Consider the following 18,734-nt stretch of genomic DNA (forward strand, 5'->3'; position numbering starts at 1 on the left):
TGAAAAATCATTTTAGGGAAAATAAGAATTTTAAGGAATTATTTTAAGTGTTCTAAATTACAGTACCATACCTTAGTTTTTATTTTTTTCTTAATGAGAAATCTCTCATACTATACATTTACTTCTTTTGATTTTTAAAGGTAATCATGAGTGATATAAAAATAATTTTATTTCAGGAAATGTATACCTTAGAGTAGTAAATAATTGTCCAAGAGTAACACAAATTTTTAGATATTTATTTCGGCTTGATGTTAAAAATCTAAAGAAACAACTAAATTGGAATCAGCTGTGCTTAAAATAAAGAAGCAGCAGGAAAAGATAGGAATATTATATTTTATAAGAAAAAAATTCTAGAGAGGCTCCTAAATTCATCATATTCATGAAGACTTTAAAAAAAAAAACCAATTAGAGGAAAAATTCCTTTCCAACTATCTCATATTGTATGCAAATAATACATTCAACTCTACCCTGAAAACAACACTAAAATACATATAGCTTATAAATATTTTATTCATTTGTGTATCCATTCATCCTTACACAAGTCATAAAGATGACTTTTCCTTACGTTTTTTTCTGCATTCTTCATCTGCAATTGTAAATAACCGAAGTTACAATTTTATTAAAATTGGGAGAGCCATTTGCTATATGATAATCACATTTATTTCATTGGAATTCTCTCTGGTTTAGACTTCTGGCCCCTTTTATCAGATTAGCAATTGAAACTGATTGACAGATATCTCAAGGCATATATAAATACTATATAAATTGGGGCAGCTCCTTATAAAGCAAATTTTAAAAGGAGTTTTGTAGTTCTGAGCTTGGAGAATTGAGGCTACCAAACATACTTTACGTTCAACATACTTTACGTTCAAAATTTCATTTGCTTTAAAAATAACTACTCCCTTTTATAAATCTTCATAGATCTTCTAGTCTATGACAATGTTGCATTTTAGCTACATTTGGCAAACTACAGAGATACATCTGTTAAAACTGCATTCCTCATGATTTTAAAAAACATTTGCAATCATGAAAGTTTTCTTAGCATTAATTTTCTTCTCTATTACTTTCCATTTATTTCTCAGGTCTCTCTCAGAACTCTCATACACATCAAGTTTAGTAGGCAAGAAATTTTCTCTCCTAATCCAAATCTTTAAACACTTCACAAATACCTTTATAGACAGGAATAGGAGTTTGCTAAAATTTTAATTTTGGTTAAATTCAACAAAGTCCCTGTGTGCCCAACACTATGCTATATGTTCTGAATAAATAAGGCATATTTCTTGCCCTTGAAACACTTCAGAGCAATGATCTTCCAGCATTTTAAATTTTAAATCACATATCCACTCTAGGTTGGAAAAAAAAAGTTTCTGCATGCACTCCTATGCATGTGTGTATATGTATTTATACATAACATCATGTATTAGTATACAAGTGAATTAGTTCATTTTCATGCTGCCAATAAAGACATACCCGAGACTGGGAAGAAAAATAGGTTTAATGGACACACAGTTCCACGTGGTTGGAAGAAAAATATGATTACTAAGAAAAATGCTTGGTCTGTCAAGGCAAGCCACCAAGGAAAATATAGTACAGGCTCCCACCAGTGATTTACTCTTCCAGGATAGAAAGTGTATTAAGATACTTACGCAAAAGTAATGACTGTGAAATCCAACCAATTCCATGGATCCCGTAAAAATGTGAAATCTTCTAAACAAAAGCCCCTTGCAAGTATTTTAATAAGTGATTCAAAAGTATAAATTCCTGTAAAGGTATACCTGAGAGAAAATAGCCAAGTTCACATTAAAAATCTAGTGGTTAATTTACATGTACATATCTTAAAGATGACATAAACAGCAAACAAAAATTAGACACTTCCATGTTGGTCTCCTTATGATATAGAGTTTAGGTGGAGCTTAAGTCAAAAAAGAAACACTAAATTCCAGAAGACATTCTCATTGACTAAATAAATAAATATTGCGTTTTCCACATTAATTAATTTAAAGGATCCAAATAATGTGGCTCTGTATGAAGACATAATCTGAAATACACTGGCCTTCAGTCTGATTGGAGCAAATAGGTATTAATCCAAAAATGAGTGAAGCATTCCTATTTTATAAAATGTGCACCATTAAAAGCCATCAAACGGGCCGGGCACGGTGGCTCAAGCCTGTAATCCCAGCACTTTGGGAGGCCGAGACGGGCAGATCACGAGGTCAGGAGATCAAGACCATCCTGGCTAACATGGTGAAACCCCGTCTCTACTAAAAAATACAAAAAACTAGCCGGGCGAGGTGGCGGCGCCTGTAGTCCCAGCTACTCGGGAGGCTGAGGCAGGAGAATGGCGTGAACCCGGGAGGCGGAGCCTGCAGTGAGCTGAGATCCGGCCACTGCACTCCAGCCTGGGCGACAGAGCGAGACTCCGTCTCAAAAAAAAAAAAAAAAAAGCCATCAAACATATCCTAGTAACACGTAGAACTGTGATAGTCATTTAAAAAGGAACATAAAAACTATGTATACTTTAAATCAGTAGATTTTAGTAAATCACTGGTGATCTTCAAAAGAGCATTAAGACTCATAAAGAAGATAAAGGACTGCAGATAACGGCAGTCAAACTAGTGCAGTAATTTGCACAACTGAGTGAGCCCACTACAAGCTTTGTCCTAGAAGGCATTTCGTGATACACATGAACTTGAATCGGGGTCTGGTTAACAGTAGCTAGCATGATTTGTTAAAGAAATTGAGGAGGTCTCAAGGTGTTAAAAGCACAATATGAAACATAAAGGGAGGTCAATCTTGAAAAATATTTATACTTACTCCACATTCTTTGTCCAGTCTGGAGGGCTACTCATGGTCATAAATACACAGTTGGTAAGAATAGTGCACATAATGAGCATATTGAATAAAGTAGAAGAATATCGTCAAGGAAGACAAAGTTCAATGGAAAAATCTTACTTTCATGCACTACCATGCCTTCACCACCATGAAGTTTAAAACTTTAGTGCTTATTATTATCTTGTTGCTTATTATTCTATCATTGACCTTTTTTTTTTTTGCCATTTCTGTAACTCAACAACCTCATATTTACATCTTGTCTTCAGGCCAAGCCATCAGCTATTTTGAGGCTATTTAGGTATCTTTAGTAATTAAAAAGATTAAATGCAAAGAAATTAGTTCATCGGTGAATAATTTATCAACTTAAATTTTCTTAATGACAGACTCAACTGAACAATAAAACTGCAAGTTCATCATGTATGTAAACCCTGGCAAAAATTCAACAAGAGAATTCAAGTAATTAATTAAATGTATTATAACATCATTCTAAAAGTCACCCTGGTGGAATGTCTTATAAGGTCTTTTCTAAACGAAGTGTATAATATACTACAACTGCTCATAAAATTCTGAACTATGAGAGAAGATGGCAGGTGTTAGCACTGTCATTTCTGGGGTTTGTAACTAAGGCAAAAATTACTTATTAAGTTCCCCAAATCTCAACTGACTTGGTTATAAAAGTAAGAAAAAATAATCATTTAACAGGATTGTTATGAAGATCAAATGTGTCAAAATATGTAAGTCTCCTGCAACTTAATGGCCCTAGTGCATAATAGATGTTCAATAAATTGCTTCCTGAATCATAGAGAATACAGTTTATTATAAATATTGTGTTGGTTTCAACCTATCCCACTTTGTCTTTGCAGGTATAGTCAATGCCCTTCCCTTTCCTTGACATTAAAAAACAGGAAAAGACAAAAATCGAAACAACTATTTAAGAAAATATTCAGTACTCAGATGACAGTAATGACTTTCATATTTAATAAAAAGCACAATAAAGATTTAGTTGCAATTATGTAAAGCAGCACTCTTTATCAGTGTGAATCTGGACACAATTATAAAAATCCCAGAGAGGAAATACGTGCTCTTCATATCTTTTCTCACTCCTAATGTTTTTACTATAAATCATACGTTACTTATACATAACAAAATATCAACACTATTATAACTGGACAATGTTGTGTTGATCTAGAAAGGAAGTTCATTTACACCCAGTACTGGTTTTGGTCAAAACAATAATAGTAATTATTATTTTTTAATTTTAGTAGCTGTGCTGGAAGGCCCATGCTTAATTCTCAGTTTTCCATCCATATGAAAACACTCATAAGTAAATGATGTGCATCAGCCACGTGAGGGCACTATAATCTAGAGAACACACACACACACACATACACACATGAAATACCATTTCAAAGAAGAAACAGTTAATTTTTCTTTATTGCTAAAACAAACAGAAAACTAAATTAAATAAAGAACGACTTGCTATTGGTATATAAAACTAGACGGTCCCCTGTGCCTGTTGGTCTGCTGAGCCCTGTTGGGAAAATAACACCCTGTGGCAGATTGGCACCATTCTAAATTTACGGTCACAAACCTCAGTGGTCCTCAACACAGTCCTGTATTTTCCCACTTGGCTCCGTCTCCTACTCTCTGCAAAGAAAATTTCAAATATTCTGCACTTTCCTTCAACTTCCAACCCTCGTCTTTATTTCCACTCCATTTCAAGCTGAAAACTTATTTTCTACTTTACAGAGAAGAGACAGTATCATAATGCTCCTCCTCCACTTCCCACCCCCAAATCAACAAACTTCTCCACATTGAGACCAATCCTTTCCTCCTTCCTGTTATAGTGGGGAAGTTTCCAATCCCTCCACCTGTATTCTGGACACCTTCCCCCTTCCAGAAGACTTGAGCAATCTCTTACCTCTCTCTTTTCTTATCCTTAATGGCCCCCACCTTACTGGCTTTTTCCTATCAACGCAAACTTGATTATGTCTCCCTTGTCCAGATATTTCTCTCCTATGACTCCCAACCCTCCTTAACTATTTACAGCCCTATCTCCCTTTTCCATATCATGGCCAAACTTTTGAAAGAGCTCCTTATCTTTCCTTTTCTTATATATCTATCACATATTCAGCCTACCAGCTTTTCTTTCTAAAGATGACAACATCTTCATGTTTTGTCACTAAAAACAAAAGGATAATTTCAGTTTATATTTGATGTGCTTTCTGAACAGCATTCAACAAGAATGGTTCCTCCCCTTTGCATTAAGTTATCTTCCCTCTGCTTTCAGGAGGTTCCAATTCCCTGGCTTCTTCATGCCTCAGAGCACCAGTTTCTCTGTATTCTTTGAAATGTGACATTTTTCTTTTTGAAAGGAAAGACATAAGGTATGTAAGCCATCTACCTCTCTTCTACTCTCCTCATCCTAGTGTAGCCCATAGACAAACTTTGCTCAACAAGCATAACCATTATGTACCCACCAGTCTCAGGTACTTCTCTCCAAGCGAGACCTCTCTTCTGAATTCCACATACTTGATTGTCCATATGACATCTGTACTTACATATCTTATCAACACTTCAAATTTTGAATTCTAAAACTGAACTTTTGAAAAGTATCTTTTCATCTACGTTTCTGCTCCTGCTAATTGCTTACTCCTTTGACACCTCCGTGTCCTATAAAATGTGCATAATATACCCAGAGACCTATGAGAAATCTTAGATTGCTGTCTCTCCTTAAACGTTCACATCTAATTAACTATCAAATATTGTCAATTCTGCCTGCTATCTCTGGATTCAGTTACTTTTTTCCATCCCCATATCACTGCATGGTGCAAGTGTCTGTCAAGACTAGCATCAAGTCTAATAGTCCATCTAGATTATTGCAGTCTCTTCTAAACTGATCTTTCCAAATTCATGTTAGTCTCCATTTAATCCATTCTGCATACTGTGCTAAAATGACCATTGTAAATGTAATATGAATCATTTTGGTAGCTTTCTATTACTCTTAAGAAGACGATCAAATGTCTTAACATAGAGTCAAGACACTAGGAGGTCTGATCCCTGTCTACTTCTCCAGTTTCATTTTCTTTTATCTTCATTGCATTATCCCCATTTGGATAATACTGTAATTATTTTAGGTTGTCAAATGTTATGAATGTTTTATATGCTGTTTCTGACATTAGGGTCTTGGAAATGTCACCTCTCTTTTTCTTCAGTACTCAGATTGGCCTACTACCAGTTATATACCCCTGCAGCACTTATATTATTCCTGTAATGACAAGTTTTAATGATGATCTTCTCAACTACTCTCTGAGCGTCATGAGGACAGAATCATGTCTATATTATTCACCATTATAGCCTTGCTATTTCATATAGTATCAGTTGACTATTGAATGAAATTAATTTTGCAATTCATTTGTTACTAAATGGAGTTTTAAAAAATAATTTTTGATAAATTATTAAAAAATATTACTTAAAGTTTGTCTTCAAGTATATTGTTGGCCAGGTGCCATGGCTTGCACCTATAATCTCAGCATTTCAAGAGACCAAGGTGGGCAGATCATTTGAGGTCAGGAGTTTGAGATCAGCCTGAGTAAAATGGTGAAACTTCATCTCTACTAAAACTACAAAAATTAGCCAGGCGTAGTGACTCATGCCTGTAATCCCAGCTAATTAGGAGGCTGAGGCAGGGGAATCACTTAAACCCAGGAGGCAGAGGTAGCAGTGAGCCAAGATCATGCCATTGCACTCCAGCCTGGGTGACAGAGTGAGACTATGTCTAAAATATATATACATATTGTTTACACAAGTTTCTACATTTTTTGAGGGTAAAATATAGGATAAATATAAGGTGGAAATTAACAGCCTAATGCAATTATGCTGCATAATGGACTTGGCAATGGTTTTATGACACTTAAAATCTTACTCTTTATAGTGGTATAATTTAGTTATATATAATAAGGTAAAATATATCTTTCAAAATTAACAAGAGAAATAATTATTTTCTAAGTAGTTACTGATAATAAGTCAAAAACAGGCATTTTCCTTATTTCATGGCTATCATTTTAATAAAAGTATACACTTAAGTTAAAAATTCTGACACACAAAAAGAACAATTTTGCTTTTAATAGAAAAATAGTAAATAACTAGGGTCAAGATTTTATGCTTGTGGTTTGATAGGTATCTCTAAATAGAAAGGTTTAAAATTCATTAAGTTTCTAAATCATTGTCAATTTACTTCATCAGTCACATACTTTACAAATTCCTGGACTCTGGTGAGTGACTGAAATAGTTTCAGATGATCTTGAAAATACTCAAATACAAAAGTATTTAATGTAGGTATGTATGAATTTTGCATTGGTGATGCCATGCATCAAAAAAGCACAGAAACTCCACATCAAGGCAGATTTTAAAAGGCTCAAACTAGTAGCAAAACGCATACATTCTACATTATTTTTTAAATATATAATCCAAGTCATAAAGTAGAGTACAGTTTTCAAAAGAACACTGTATCCTGGAACAATGTTGCTTTAAGAACTTTGCAATGTAAAATAAAATAGAGGCAGATAAACCTTATATAATATCAGGGGACAAAGATATTTTTTAATCTATTAATTCCTTTATGCCAGGTATAAATAAAAGTGGGCAAACCTATTGATTGATACTAACCTGAGAGTTGGCAAATGTAAAATATTTCCTATGTGTATATGATGAAGAAACACTTCTTCAAGTTTTTACTGAAAATTGTTTAAGTAGCCCTTGACACGGAGCCTGGATCATCACAACACTGGCACACTCACCCCTGTCTCCATAGAGGGAGGATGAAGCACCGTGAGATTTAGAGCAATGAACCATGGATCAGATACATCCCTTACCAGCTGTGTGGGCTTCAGTGATTTGTTTAATTCTTTGAGGCTCAGTTTGCTTATATAAATGTGGACAATACTTTTCTTACAGTATACAGTCATTATCCACTAAGATAATAATTATTAGTTTATTACCATTAATAATCCATTCATTGAGTATAAAATTATAGGGCATTTCTTTGTTATTCTATAGGAAGGAAAAGACATTATGCTCTGTTCAGAGACTTTGTAATAATGTATAATATCCAGAGAAGTTGTAGAGGAATTTTTAACCTATATATAAACTATAAGTAGAAGATAGACTGATGTTAGAGATTTTCTAATGTAAACATGTATAATTTGAAGTAGAATAGAATAGGTCTCTTCCTACATACCAGTGCATATTTCTGAGCCAGCAGAAAAATTAAGTAAACGTAACATATACAGTGTTAAATATTGGATTGTTTAATTTTAATATGAACAAAGTCCTATTTGCCAGTAGGTAACTAAAAGATAACATATGAGCACTGAAAACAAAAGAAAGAGAAACTGTTGTGTCATCTGCTTTCATATAAACCTGTATATTTCTTTTCATAGAAAACCATGATATTTTATGTCTCGGTATGGACACCATGTAATGAATTAGTAAGTTGGAGCATCTAAGAAGCACCTTAGAAATTCATAAAACAAGAACACTGGCAATGTCCCAAATACATTAAATCCGAGAGTTTAAAAATCATTTTTTTTCTGTTGGATGCAAAATGCTAAGAGCCGAGAATCAAAAAGCCCAGTCTGAAGTTTTAGCTCTGCCACTGACAGAAAATGTAGCCTTAGAAAAAACTAAATATCTCTGGGTTTCAGTGAACTCATCTACAAAATGAGACAGGACTGACCACATTGTTTGGGTCACTTGCAGGTCCAAACTCTGTGCTATATAAAGATTTTGTTTGCAAAGTCAGAGTAGTGATTTGTATAAAGTTCTTTGTGCAATTCCTTATGCAATACGAGAGTTTCCTTTTTGCTAATCTTACAGCAGTTGCTCCTAGAATTTTAGCTATTAGTGTCATAGATACCCTTTATTGAGTACCTACTAAGCACTAGGATGGGATCTGGTGCTAGATACTTGTCACAGATGATACCCTTTATTGAGTACCTACTAAGCACTAGGATGGGATCTGGTGCTAGATACTTGTCACAGATTTTATCATTATTAATGTCTAAACTGTGATTATAATTTTACAGATAGAGAAGCTGAGATTAGAAAGAATTGGAGTAACTTGGACCAAGGTCATATAGCTGAAAAGTAAATTTTAGAGATAGGGTTTGAATCTACGTTTTCTGATACCAAATCTTTGTTTTCCATTTTCCTACCATTTTCAAATGATAGGTAGTTCAGCATTACTAGTGTGATCTGGAGTGAGGGTCTCAGCTCTTTGGCAGCCTAGTCCCATGTCATGACTTTAAATACCAGCCATACACTGAGAGCTCCCAAAGTTGAACACCTCCAGCTCAACTCTTTTCTGAACTCCAGATTTGCACAGCCACCTAACTCCTCCACTCCTCCAATGATGTCTAATAGGTGTCTCAAACATAACATGTTCAAAAGCAAGCTCTTGATCTTACCCACCAAATTGGTTCACTCAAGTTGCCCCAAGCTCAGGCAACACAACTCCATTTTTCCTTCTTGAACAGACTAAATGCTTGGAATCATCCTTAGTCCCTCCCTTACCCCTAGACCCCACAACCAATTGCTCAGAAAATCCTGTCAGCTCTTCTGCAAAATACCTCAAAATTTGATGACATTTTATCACCGTCATTGTTTCCACCATAGTCCAAGCCACCATGCTCTCTTGCCCTCATAATGACAGTCAGTCCCAGTCTCCTTACTTCACTCTTTCCCCTTATGCAGTCTATTCTCCATGAAGCAGCCAGAGGATCTTTTAAATATGTGAGTCAAGTCATGATACCCTGCTACTGAAAACCCTCCTGCAGTTTCATTCAGAGTAAATGTGGTGTCCTCACAACGACCCACCGCGTCTCACCTACAACTTTAGCACCAGATCTTCACTCCCACTGATGTCGTCTCCTCACTTCCTGCCTTTCCCACTCTGCTCCAGCCACTCAGGTCTGCTTGCTGAGTCTTAAACATACTAGCTGCACCCCCACCTTCAGACTTTACCTTCATACTTGCGGTTCTCCTTGAACTGACTTTAACCCTAGATTCCCATGTCTCACTCTCCTTTGCTTCCTTCGGATCTCTGCTCAGCTGGTACCTTTTCAGAAAGGATTTTACTGGCCATACAATCCAAAACTACACTTGTCACTCCTCCCTTTTACACTAATTTATTTTTCTTAGTAACACTTATCACTAGCTTCCATTCGATGTATTTGTTCATTGTCTTTCTTCTTCCAAACACGCACACACACTCACATGACAGTAGGAACTTCATTCTGTTCAATGTTGCATCCCAATGCTTACAAGAATATCTACCACATGGTAGATACTCAGTAAGTACTTGCAAATGAAAAAATGAGTAACAAATGCAAGATAAATTAGAGGAGTGTGAATATATTAACTTAAAATAATAAAAGCTGACAGGAAATACATTTAAAACCTTGGCAGGGAACTTTAGGAGCATAGATCATTTTTAACTTGTTTGTTATCTAGAAAATAAATCATGTTTTATTTAAATATCAAATAAGACACTAGGCACATGAGAAGAATTTTCAGTTTTCAAAATGCACCCTTGCTAAAATATCATAAGCATAATTTCTGATTCAGCCAAAATAAATTTTTCAAAAAGCTAATTTGCTACACAATAGCCCCTAATAGATAACAGTTATTTGATAAATAAGTCAAGCTTTTTGTTGGAAATGGAGGTATTAGTCCAAGTTTAAAAACAAACTTCTTTAACATGAATGACTTTTTGTCGGTTTATAAACTAGTGGTAATAAATACACAATGACCTCGCAACTGTGGCCAAACAACCATGACCATCTCTCCAGACATTTTTAACTTACAGTAAAGGACACTGTACTTGAAGTCAGAAAATCAGGATTTGAGTCTAGGGTTTGCAACATGAGGAATAAAGGACAAAATTATTGTGAAAATCAGTTACTAACTACAGCATTCATATACCTCTAAGTTTCCTAGGCTATTTGATCAATTGCATCACCAAAACATGGAAGGATTCATGTATCTTAGACTATCAGCCTCATTGCCTTTTGTTATATCTCTGCTCCAAGGTGAGACATCTGAAATATAACGCTTTGAATCAGGAAATTAGAGACTTTTTAAAATCTAATTTTCTACACTGGAAGAAACTTGTGACTCTAAGCCATCTGTAAACTTCTCAGAGAGTCAACAGCTCAGCTTGGCATACCTTAATAGATTAGCCTGACTGGCTTCACATTTCAACCTGCATCACCTCAGGCCTCCCAGTGACTTCAGCCTTTGGAGTGTGAGTTCCTGGGAAGCAAATACAAGCCCACAGATTCAAGTTGTATCTGGATATCTAGAGAGGTCCTGGCAAAAACTGTGTCCCTAGTACTCAGATTCTCTGATCGGAATTTCTTAAACTGCCCTTACCCTCTACCACTAGGAGTCTCTTTTCCAGGGGATTTTAATGGGGATTCATAATCTCTTAGGATTTTTTTTTCAAGTGGGGACAATAGTTTTATGAGGTTTTCCGTGGTCTATTACAAAAGTTTTAAGACAAAAATCTGCTTCTGTAAAAAGCAAATATATTGGGTTTTCTTAATTCCATCTCATCATTCAGATGCATGACAAGAAAGATTTTTTCTGATCCATTTAAACTTATTTTTTCACTTGTTTTGTATCTGATTCTCTGATCTCCGACTTTCTAGTCACTTATTTATTTAATGCATATTTTCCCAACGTCTACTAGGAACAGAAGTCTGAATTTTTAACGTAATTTAAATATAAATTATGTTTGAATAAGGAACATACAATTATTTTAAAATATAATGAATAGTTTATGCAGAGATTTATTCACTGTACAGATTACAAATGCTTGAAATATAATAATAGATCATAATTTATAATCATGAGACCCAAATATAAATACCAACTTTATTATTCATTTCTAATGCTAACTCAAAGACAACTTTTTCTCCACATCCAACTGGGTTCTCTTATTTGGAAAACAGAGAGAGGTAAGAAAACATTATTGCTTAAGGTAATGCCAAGAAACTATGAAATCTTAAAACATGAAATATAAACATCAAGTAAAAGATCTAAACTTGGAAAGAGGAACAACCTAGAGGTTAAAAGGAGACTTTACAGAATGTTATGCTTCTAAAGACAGCATTTGCCATACTGGTAGGCAAATGCTACCAGTATTTGCCTAGGGACATGCTTTACATCCCCTCCATCCAGAAATGACATAAGTACCCTGTACCAGGCTTATCCCATTTCCTGAATTCCTTACTTAATTTAATTCCATACCTTATCTAATTCAAATATTTTCTAGGCGTGATAAAGGTGGAGAGTGTTTATACTGAAAGATTTAATACCAGGCCCTGGGCTAACCACATCATGAAATTCCAAGCAACGACTCTTTCTAAAGAAGAAATAACATGCTGTCCTAATCTGAGGCTTTGCTTTATTTCAGTTCCCCTGCCTTACCTCTGATTCCTGAAGCATATCACTCCCCATCCCATGACTTCTGTGTTCTTTCTGTAAATGCCCCTGCCCAACACAGCTTCAGTCTTCCAAGCCTTTGCTTCATTGGTATTCCCAAGACTGGCTGTCAACAAGACTACTGTTTCTGGCCTAGAATAAAACCTCTCATTTCCAACTACTCTATTTAATTTCAAGGAATCAATCAAATTGCCATCTACCACCAAGCTGTCATCAATCTCATTTTTGGAAAGCAGCTGCATCAATAAGGAGTATAAAAAATAAAATGGGAATGTATATGGATAGATAGATATTAATCCTTTGGAGAGGGATAATTGTAGCAAGACGTGTGACTTGAATAAGACATAGGAACAGGTGATGAAAAGAAAAAGGAAGGAAAAGAATAGAAAGTAGAAGATCAATAGGAAGGCTGTTGGGAAACAAATTTTGAAAAATATTTGAAAGGGTGTTATACCCACAGACACAATTATAAACTCTTACTAACTCAAAGCTTTCAAATGCTAAAATAGAAGAAAGTCATAAAATTCAGGCCAAAAACATACAAAATTATAATTCAGATTATGCATATTTATTTTCCAAATGTAAAGGCAGTCAAGAAAATTAGCTTATGGAGTTTACTCCCTTACCTAACATTGTAAATTGAAGACTTACAGGAGGAGAGCCTGCTAATATGGTCAAAATTAATGAGAAAGGATTGGATGTGGCAAGCAATTCATAAAGGAGAAGAAAAAAGAAGAAAGAAGTAATAGTGAGTTGGGTAGAGAAGAAACACTTAGAAGATGGGGAAAAGTAATTCACTTACCTGTGATCTCATTTTGCAACATGCTAACTGTTGAGTAAAAGGAAAGAAAAAGAAGTAACACATAACATTGCCAAACACAGATATTTTGGAAAATGTGTAGCTCAATAACTTGGTCAAAGAAGAAAATCATATTCAGTGACGATTTGAAAAAGGATATGAATGTACCAATATCTTAATAGCTAATTTTCTAATAGGGTTGAAGGGAGTTAAAATGTAAAGGGCGGGGGTGGCACTGAATCGAGAGATTGCTTTCCCTTTATTCAATACTATAAACGTCTGAAAAAGAAAACACAACACATAAAACAAAATTTAGAATATATATTAAGAATATTTTAAGAGAAAAGTAAAACCATTATTTATAAATATTGCCCTGTAAAATAGTATATAACATAATAATTACCAGCAAATGACATGAAGATAGATGCTTTCTTTTTCTGAGCACTATAAACTTTCCTAAATTTGATAAATGACATGAGGTTCACAAAGAAAATCTGTGGTCAATGCCATAGGAATTCTTAGCATCTTTATCAAGTTTTAATGTTAGTATTTTAAAACCGCATTTATAATTCATGTAAAGCACAAAACTGAGGCTTTGATTACTTTTTCAGTTAGATAATTTTCTCATGAGAACTTCAAGGTTTTCCAGGTGTGTTCTTTGCTCAGAATCTTATTTGGCATCTACAAGTCACCTGCTATTATTTCTTCTTCTGTGGAGAGCAATAGAAAGGAGAAAGTATGGTATAAAGGAATAATTAAACCCACTGAAGATCAAAGTGACTTATGGAGAGCTAGAGGAATTTAGATACTAGTCCTGCAAGTATAAAAAATAAAATTTAAATATACTTCTAGTTTACAGTTTTTGCTTCTCAACATTATTAAGGAATCAGGGTCAATTTACACTTGGTTTAAGAGTATAATTTATATTCAAGAAGGTGAATAGGCTTTTGTCCTTCCTTAATTCCCGCGCCGGAGGATGCCTCACCAGTTCTCTGCCTGTCTCACAAATGCAGGTTCAAATGAGTGCTTCCAAAAGACTTCTAGGATCATTGGTCCATTACACGGTCAGGCCCATCCAGCATCTTAGTGATACTTTAGACAGAGGGAAGGAGGCAAGCCTTCTTCACCATCATCCTGGGACTAGCCCAGACCAATTAGCAAATAGGCAGTGAAGGCAACTTGACTAAGAACTCACTTTCTTATTGATATAGTAGGGATCCAGATCCTCCAGGGGCACTGACACCATCTCTGGAGGAATGTCTCCATAAATAAATGGAAGAGATTTTCGTGCTTCCAAGTCACTGTTTGGCTTTGGGCCATTTTCATCATCCTCATCCTTGCGTTCCTGTTTGGGTCTCTTAGCTTTCTCTTCTGCAATGCATTGTTCAATAGCAGCAAGGGATTCCCTGGTAAAGAAGCGGAAGCTGTCAGGTCCTGGCGGTACCAGCACTGACTGTGCCATCTTTTCATCCTGCTCCTTTAATCACTGTTTAGCTCCTTGCATAAGAAAGTGCTACAGAAACAGGGAAGGAAAAAAAGCAATGGCCATTAGAATAAAAGGTGATTGTGTCAGTTACATGACACTGAGCACTGAGATACAGCATAGAAACCCAGATAGCTATAATATTTTTAAAGAAAGTTGTATTTGATATTCAGGGAATCTCATATATGCATCCATTTGCTCGCATGGAGATCTATCTTTCACATTCAGTAGGTGTCTATGAGGCAATCTAATCTCCCACTCCCAAAATGTTTTAAGTGATTGTGCTACTTGTGGGAAAATATGCAATTCAGAGCTCAGAAATGGAGGATACTGGTTTGTGCCTACTGTTTCACTTGTGTGAATATTTTGGCAGCCATCTTTTTCAGCATTCTTTCTGAAAAAATAGCAGAGATCCAAAACAAGAGATGAAACATCACACTAAATTGTAGAACCTGGGCTGAGGATCTTGCACTTATCTCTCCATGTCTTTCCACGTGCCCTTTGGCTCACTTTATAACATTTAAGAGTTTATTCCAAGTCAATTCACTGGGTAAAAAGCTCTGGAAATCGTAAAATGCCAGGCTATGGAAACATAGGTAGATCCTGCTTGAAAGAAAGGGAGTGGGAAGGAGCAGAAGATGCCTATTGTGTTTGGAACTGCTCGGAAGCTGCACAGGAAGAGACCCAGTTCCTGCCAAACCGGGCAGGAAGTCATCCACATCAGAGGTCTGTAGCTCGGACCCCCTGGCTTAGCAACCTGCTGCTGGCTAGTGTAATTGCTTCTTAAATTAACACATTTGCAGTACCTTAGGAAATACTGTAGAGATAGCCTATTTCCTCAAATAATGCCCATTTCACAAAAATGTAGCATCACAGTCTTAGTGTCCACATCAGAATTTGAATTTGAGAAAAAATAGTAAGTTTATGATAGTTTATCTTTTCAAGCAAACTCTTATTATATGCATCTTTGCAATAACATAAATAGGTTTTTACTGGTATTCAAATCATGTTTCACTAGACTAAAGTAGATAACTCAAAAGAGCACATCAGTCATTCCAAATGTTACCTCTGAACCAGTGGCAGGAGTTTCTATGCTATTTAAAACAATACAATCAACATCTTGACTCCTGAATGCCACTTAATCTATTTTTTCTGTCTTTTCAAAAAATCAATCTATTTCACCCCCATACTATAGGAGTCAGAGTTGTCATTTAAATATATGAAATGCATTTTCTAAGAGTTAAATGTGTTATGCAGTTCACTTCTGCAGCATATACCAGATAAAACAGAGGGAAACCCAAAATAACAAAAACTACTGCACAGTTTTATTTTAAAAAATGTTGAGGTAAACCAGGACCTTTCAGCTACCAGCTAGCAGACTGTCCTCCCCAGTATTATAGTGCCTCCAAAACATCCCTCATTTTTCTCACCCATCCCTACAGACCCTCATGCCTAGCAACAGACATAGGCATGAAGATGGTCCTTGCACACTGGGGGAGGAAACTGCCATGCCTGGATTCTCTAATAGAAGAGACACGCTAAAACATGCAGCCAGCAGCTTCAAAATGAAAGTGGTCCCTCTGCAGATTTCCCCAAGGATTCTACTACTGTAAAGGTAGAGAAGCATCACAGAGAATAAGCATAATAAGAATATTAAAACATTACCCCTGTAGAATCTTTTACACCCAGAGTTTGGGATTGATAAGCTGGTACCAAGAAGACTGCAGCTAAAATTCCATCATGCTTTAAAAAAAAAAAAAAGAATTTTTTTTTTTTTTTTTTAAATTCTCCTTCAAAGACCACACCTAACTTCCTGTAAAAGGATTCTGGTAACTGAAGTAAGAAGAGGCATTTCCTGTACAGGGACTACAAAATGGCATTACTGTAACTACCACTAGAGCGTGGGGAACTGTGAAGAGAAACACCTTCGCAGCATACACACAGACATGTCTGAAATAGCCCAAAGCTTTCAGTTGTGGAACTGATCTTCCACAGGCTTTTCTTGGAATGAAACATTAAAACTTTGCTGATTTTAAGTTAATTTTGTTAACCAATAATGCTTCTCCTCATGCTTTTTATTTTCTATGTCAAAAAGTCATTCAATCAATATAAAGAATTCAACTTAAAAGTAAAGAGGAAGTACAGTAGTGAACTGCTTAATGGCATTTTTGGTCAATGACAGATCACATATACGACATGGTCGCAAAAGATTAGAATACCGTATTTTTTACTGTACCTTGTCTATATTTAGATGTGTTTAGATACACAAATATCATTGTGTTACAATTGCCTGTAGTATTCAGCACTGTAACATCCAGTATAGTTTTGTAGCCTAGGAACAATAAGCTATACCACGTAGCCTAGTTGTGTAATAGGCTCTACCATCTAGGTTTTATGTACACTCTATGAGGTACACAAAACGACAAAAATCATCTAACAACACATTTCTCAGAATATATCTTGGTCCTTAAGCAAAGCATGACTGTAAATAGGGAAGGGTTAAAAATAAAAACTCATATTAAACAGCAATTAACCCTTACTATATATAAGGGTTAAAAATAAAAATTCATGTTAAACAGTAATTACTGTATGTAGGCTTGTAGCCTAAGAACTACAAACATACAGTAGGATTTGATATTAGCCTCAGCCCCAGATAATCTGAAATCCAATAGAGTCGTTGCTAATTCAATAAAGAGATGGCCTATGCCACACAAGTTAACTCTCTCTAGAAAAAATATTAACCCAATGAGACACCAATCTTATTTATCTCGGATTTAAGTCACTAAAAAGCAACCAGAAAAAAGAATTGATAAACCAGTGAGATTCTAAATGCTAGGCTTTCAATTAATATCATAGTGAAAATTTGAGGACTTACTGAGTGCCAGTCACTTGGCTAAGATGTTTGCACTGTATTATTTCATCCTCCACACAACCCCATTGGGTAAATGCTTTCATTATCCTTATTTGCAAACTGAAGTAAGGACATACACTGAAATTAGGAAAAGTCTCCTAAGATCATACAGACAAGATTCAAACTCAAAATCTGATAGCAAAAATCTGTAATCATTATTCAATCATAAAAAGAAAATAGGCACTGACACCAATTATAATTAGAACAGTTCTAATTGTTAAATCAATATATTTCATACTTTCTGGCTTCATCATTTTCACTGGAAAATATATTTGTTGGGCAGAAACAGAAAACAAAATACCACACCTTCTCACTTATAAGTGGGAGCTAAACACTGGGTACACATAGACATAAACATGGGAACAAGAGACACTGTGGACTATAAGAGGGTATAGGGTGGGGGAGGCAAGTGTTGAAAAACTACCTACTGCTTGCTACCTGGGTGGCAGGTTCAATCGTGCCCTCAAACTTTGGCATCATGCAATATACCATCATAAACCTGCACAGGTACCCCCTGAATCTAAAATAAAAGATTTGGAAAAAAAAAAAGAAAATGTGTTTGTTGGAAATGAGCAAGGGGAAGATGTAGCCAAAAATAATATTTTAGTCACTTTAGGAGGTAACTTTTGATGGTAAGAGAAAAAGATGTCTCAAAGTAGTTGAAGTAAAAAAGAAATAAAGACAGGAGTTTATTGGTTCATGGTTTGTCCAGGGCTAGTCTTAGGCATGTGATGATTCAGGAGCTCAGTTGATGTTACCAGCTCATAGTTATGCTGTATCCTTTTGTTCTGACTTTCATAGTGATAGGTTTCCTAAAGATTCTTCCCTTATTTTAGTAAGATGCTGTAGCAGCTCTAGCCTCCCAACCTTCCAGACCTCAATTCAGTGGGAAGAAAGACTCAGAAAAGTTCTCGTTGCATCTCACTGGCACCTGGTGGGTCACATGCCCATCCTGAAGTAACTACTGTGTCCAGGGTAATGCCATCTTTGGTTGGCATCTCCTAAGCCACATGCTCTACCCTTGAAACACGGAAGAGTCCTCACTTGAAACCTATAAGTAGTCAGGGTTATTGCTGTGGTACAGAAGCATTTCTCAAAAGTGGAGTTGGAGCTGGGAAGGTCGCTTTTGCTTATAATCCCAGCATTTTGGGAGATCAGGGCAGGAGGATCCCTTGAGACTAGGCGTTTGAGGCTGAAGTGAG

At 35.7% G+C, this 18,734-nt stretch overlaps 1 protein-coding gene across 1 annotated transcript; it reads right to left on the bottom strand.

Moving 5' to 3' along the window:
* Positions 1-1,642: 1,642 nt before the first annotated feature.
* On the bottom strand, positions 1,643-14,600 carry LOC105515708 (sodium channel protein type 2 subunit alpha-like). The gene is made up of 4 exons (XM_011947582.1): positions 14,334-14,600; positions 13,299-13,417; positions 2,815-2,904; positions 1,643-1,775 (listed from the first exon to the last, which is right to left on the bottom strand). Exons 1-4 carry the CDS (start codon positions 14,598-14,600, stop codon positions 1,643-1,645), a joined length of 609 nt encoding a protein of 202 aa, XP_011802972.1.
* Positions 14,601-18,734: the final 4,134 nt, after the last annotated feature.

This window comes from Colobus angolensis, unplaced genomic scaffold, assembly GCF_000951035.1.
Source record: "Colobus angolensis palliatus isolate OR3802 unplaced genomic scaffold, Cang.pa_1.0 Scaffold268, whole genome shotgun sequence".
Taxonomy (NCBI): Eukaryota; Metazoa; Chordata; class Mammalia; order Primates; family Cercopithecidae; genus Colobus; species Colobus angolensis.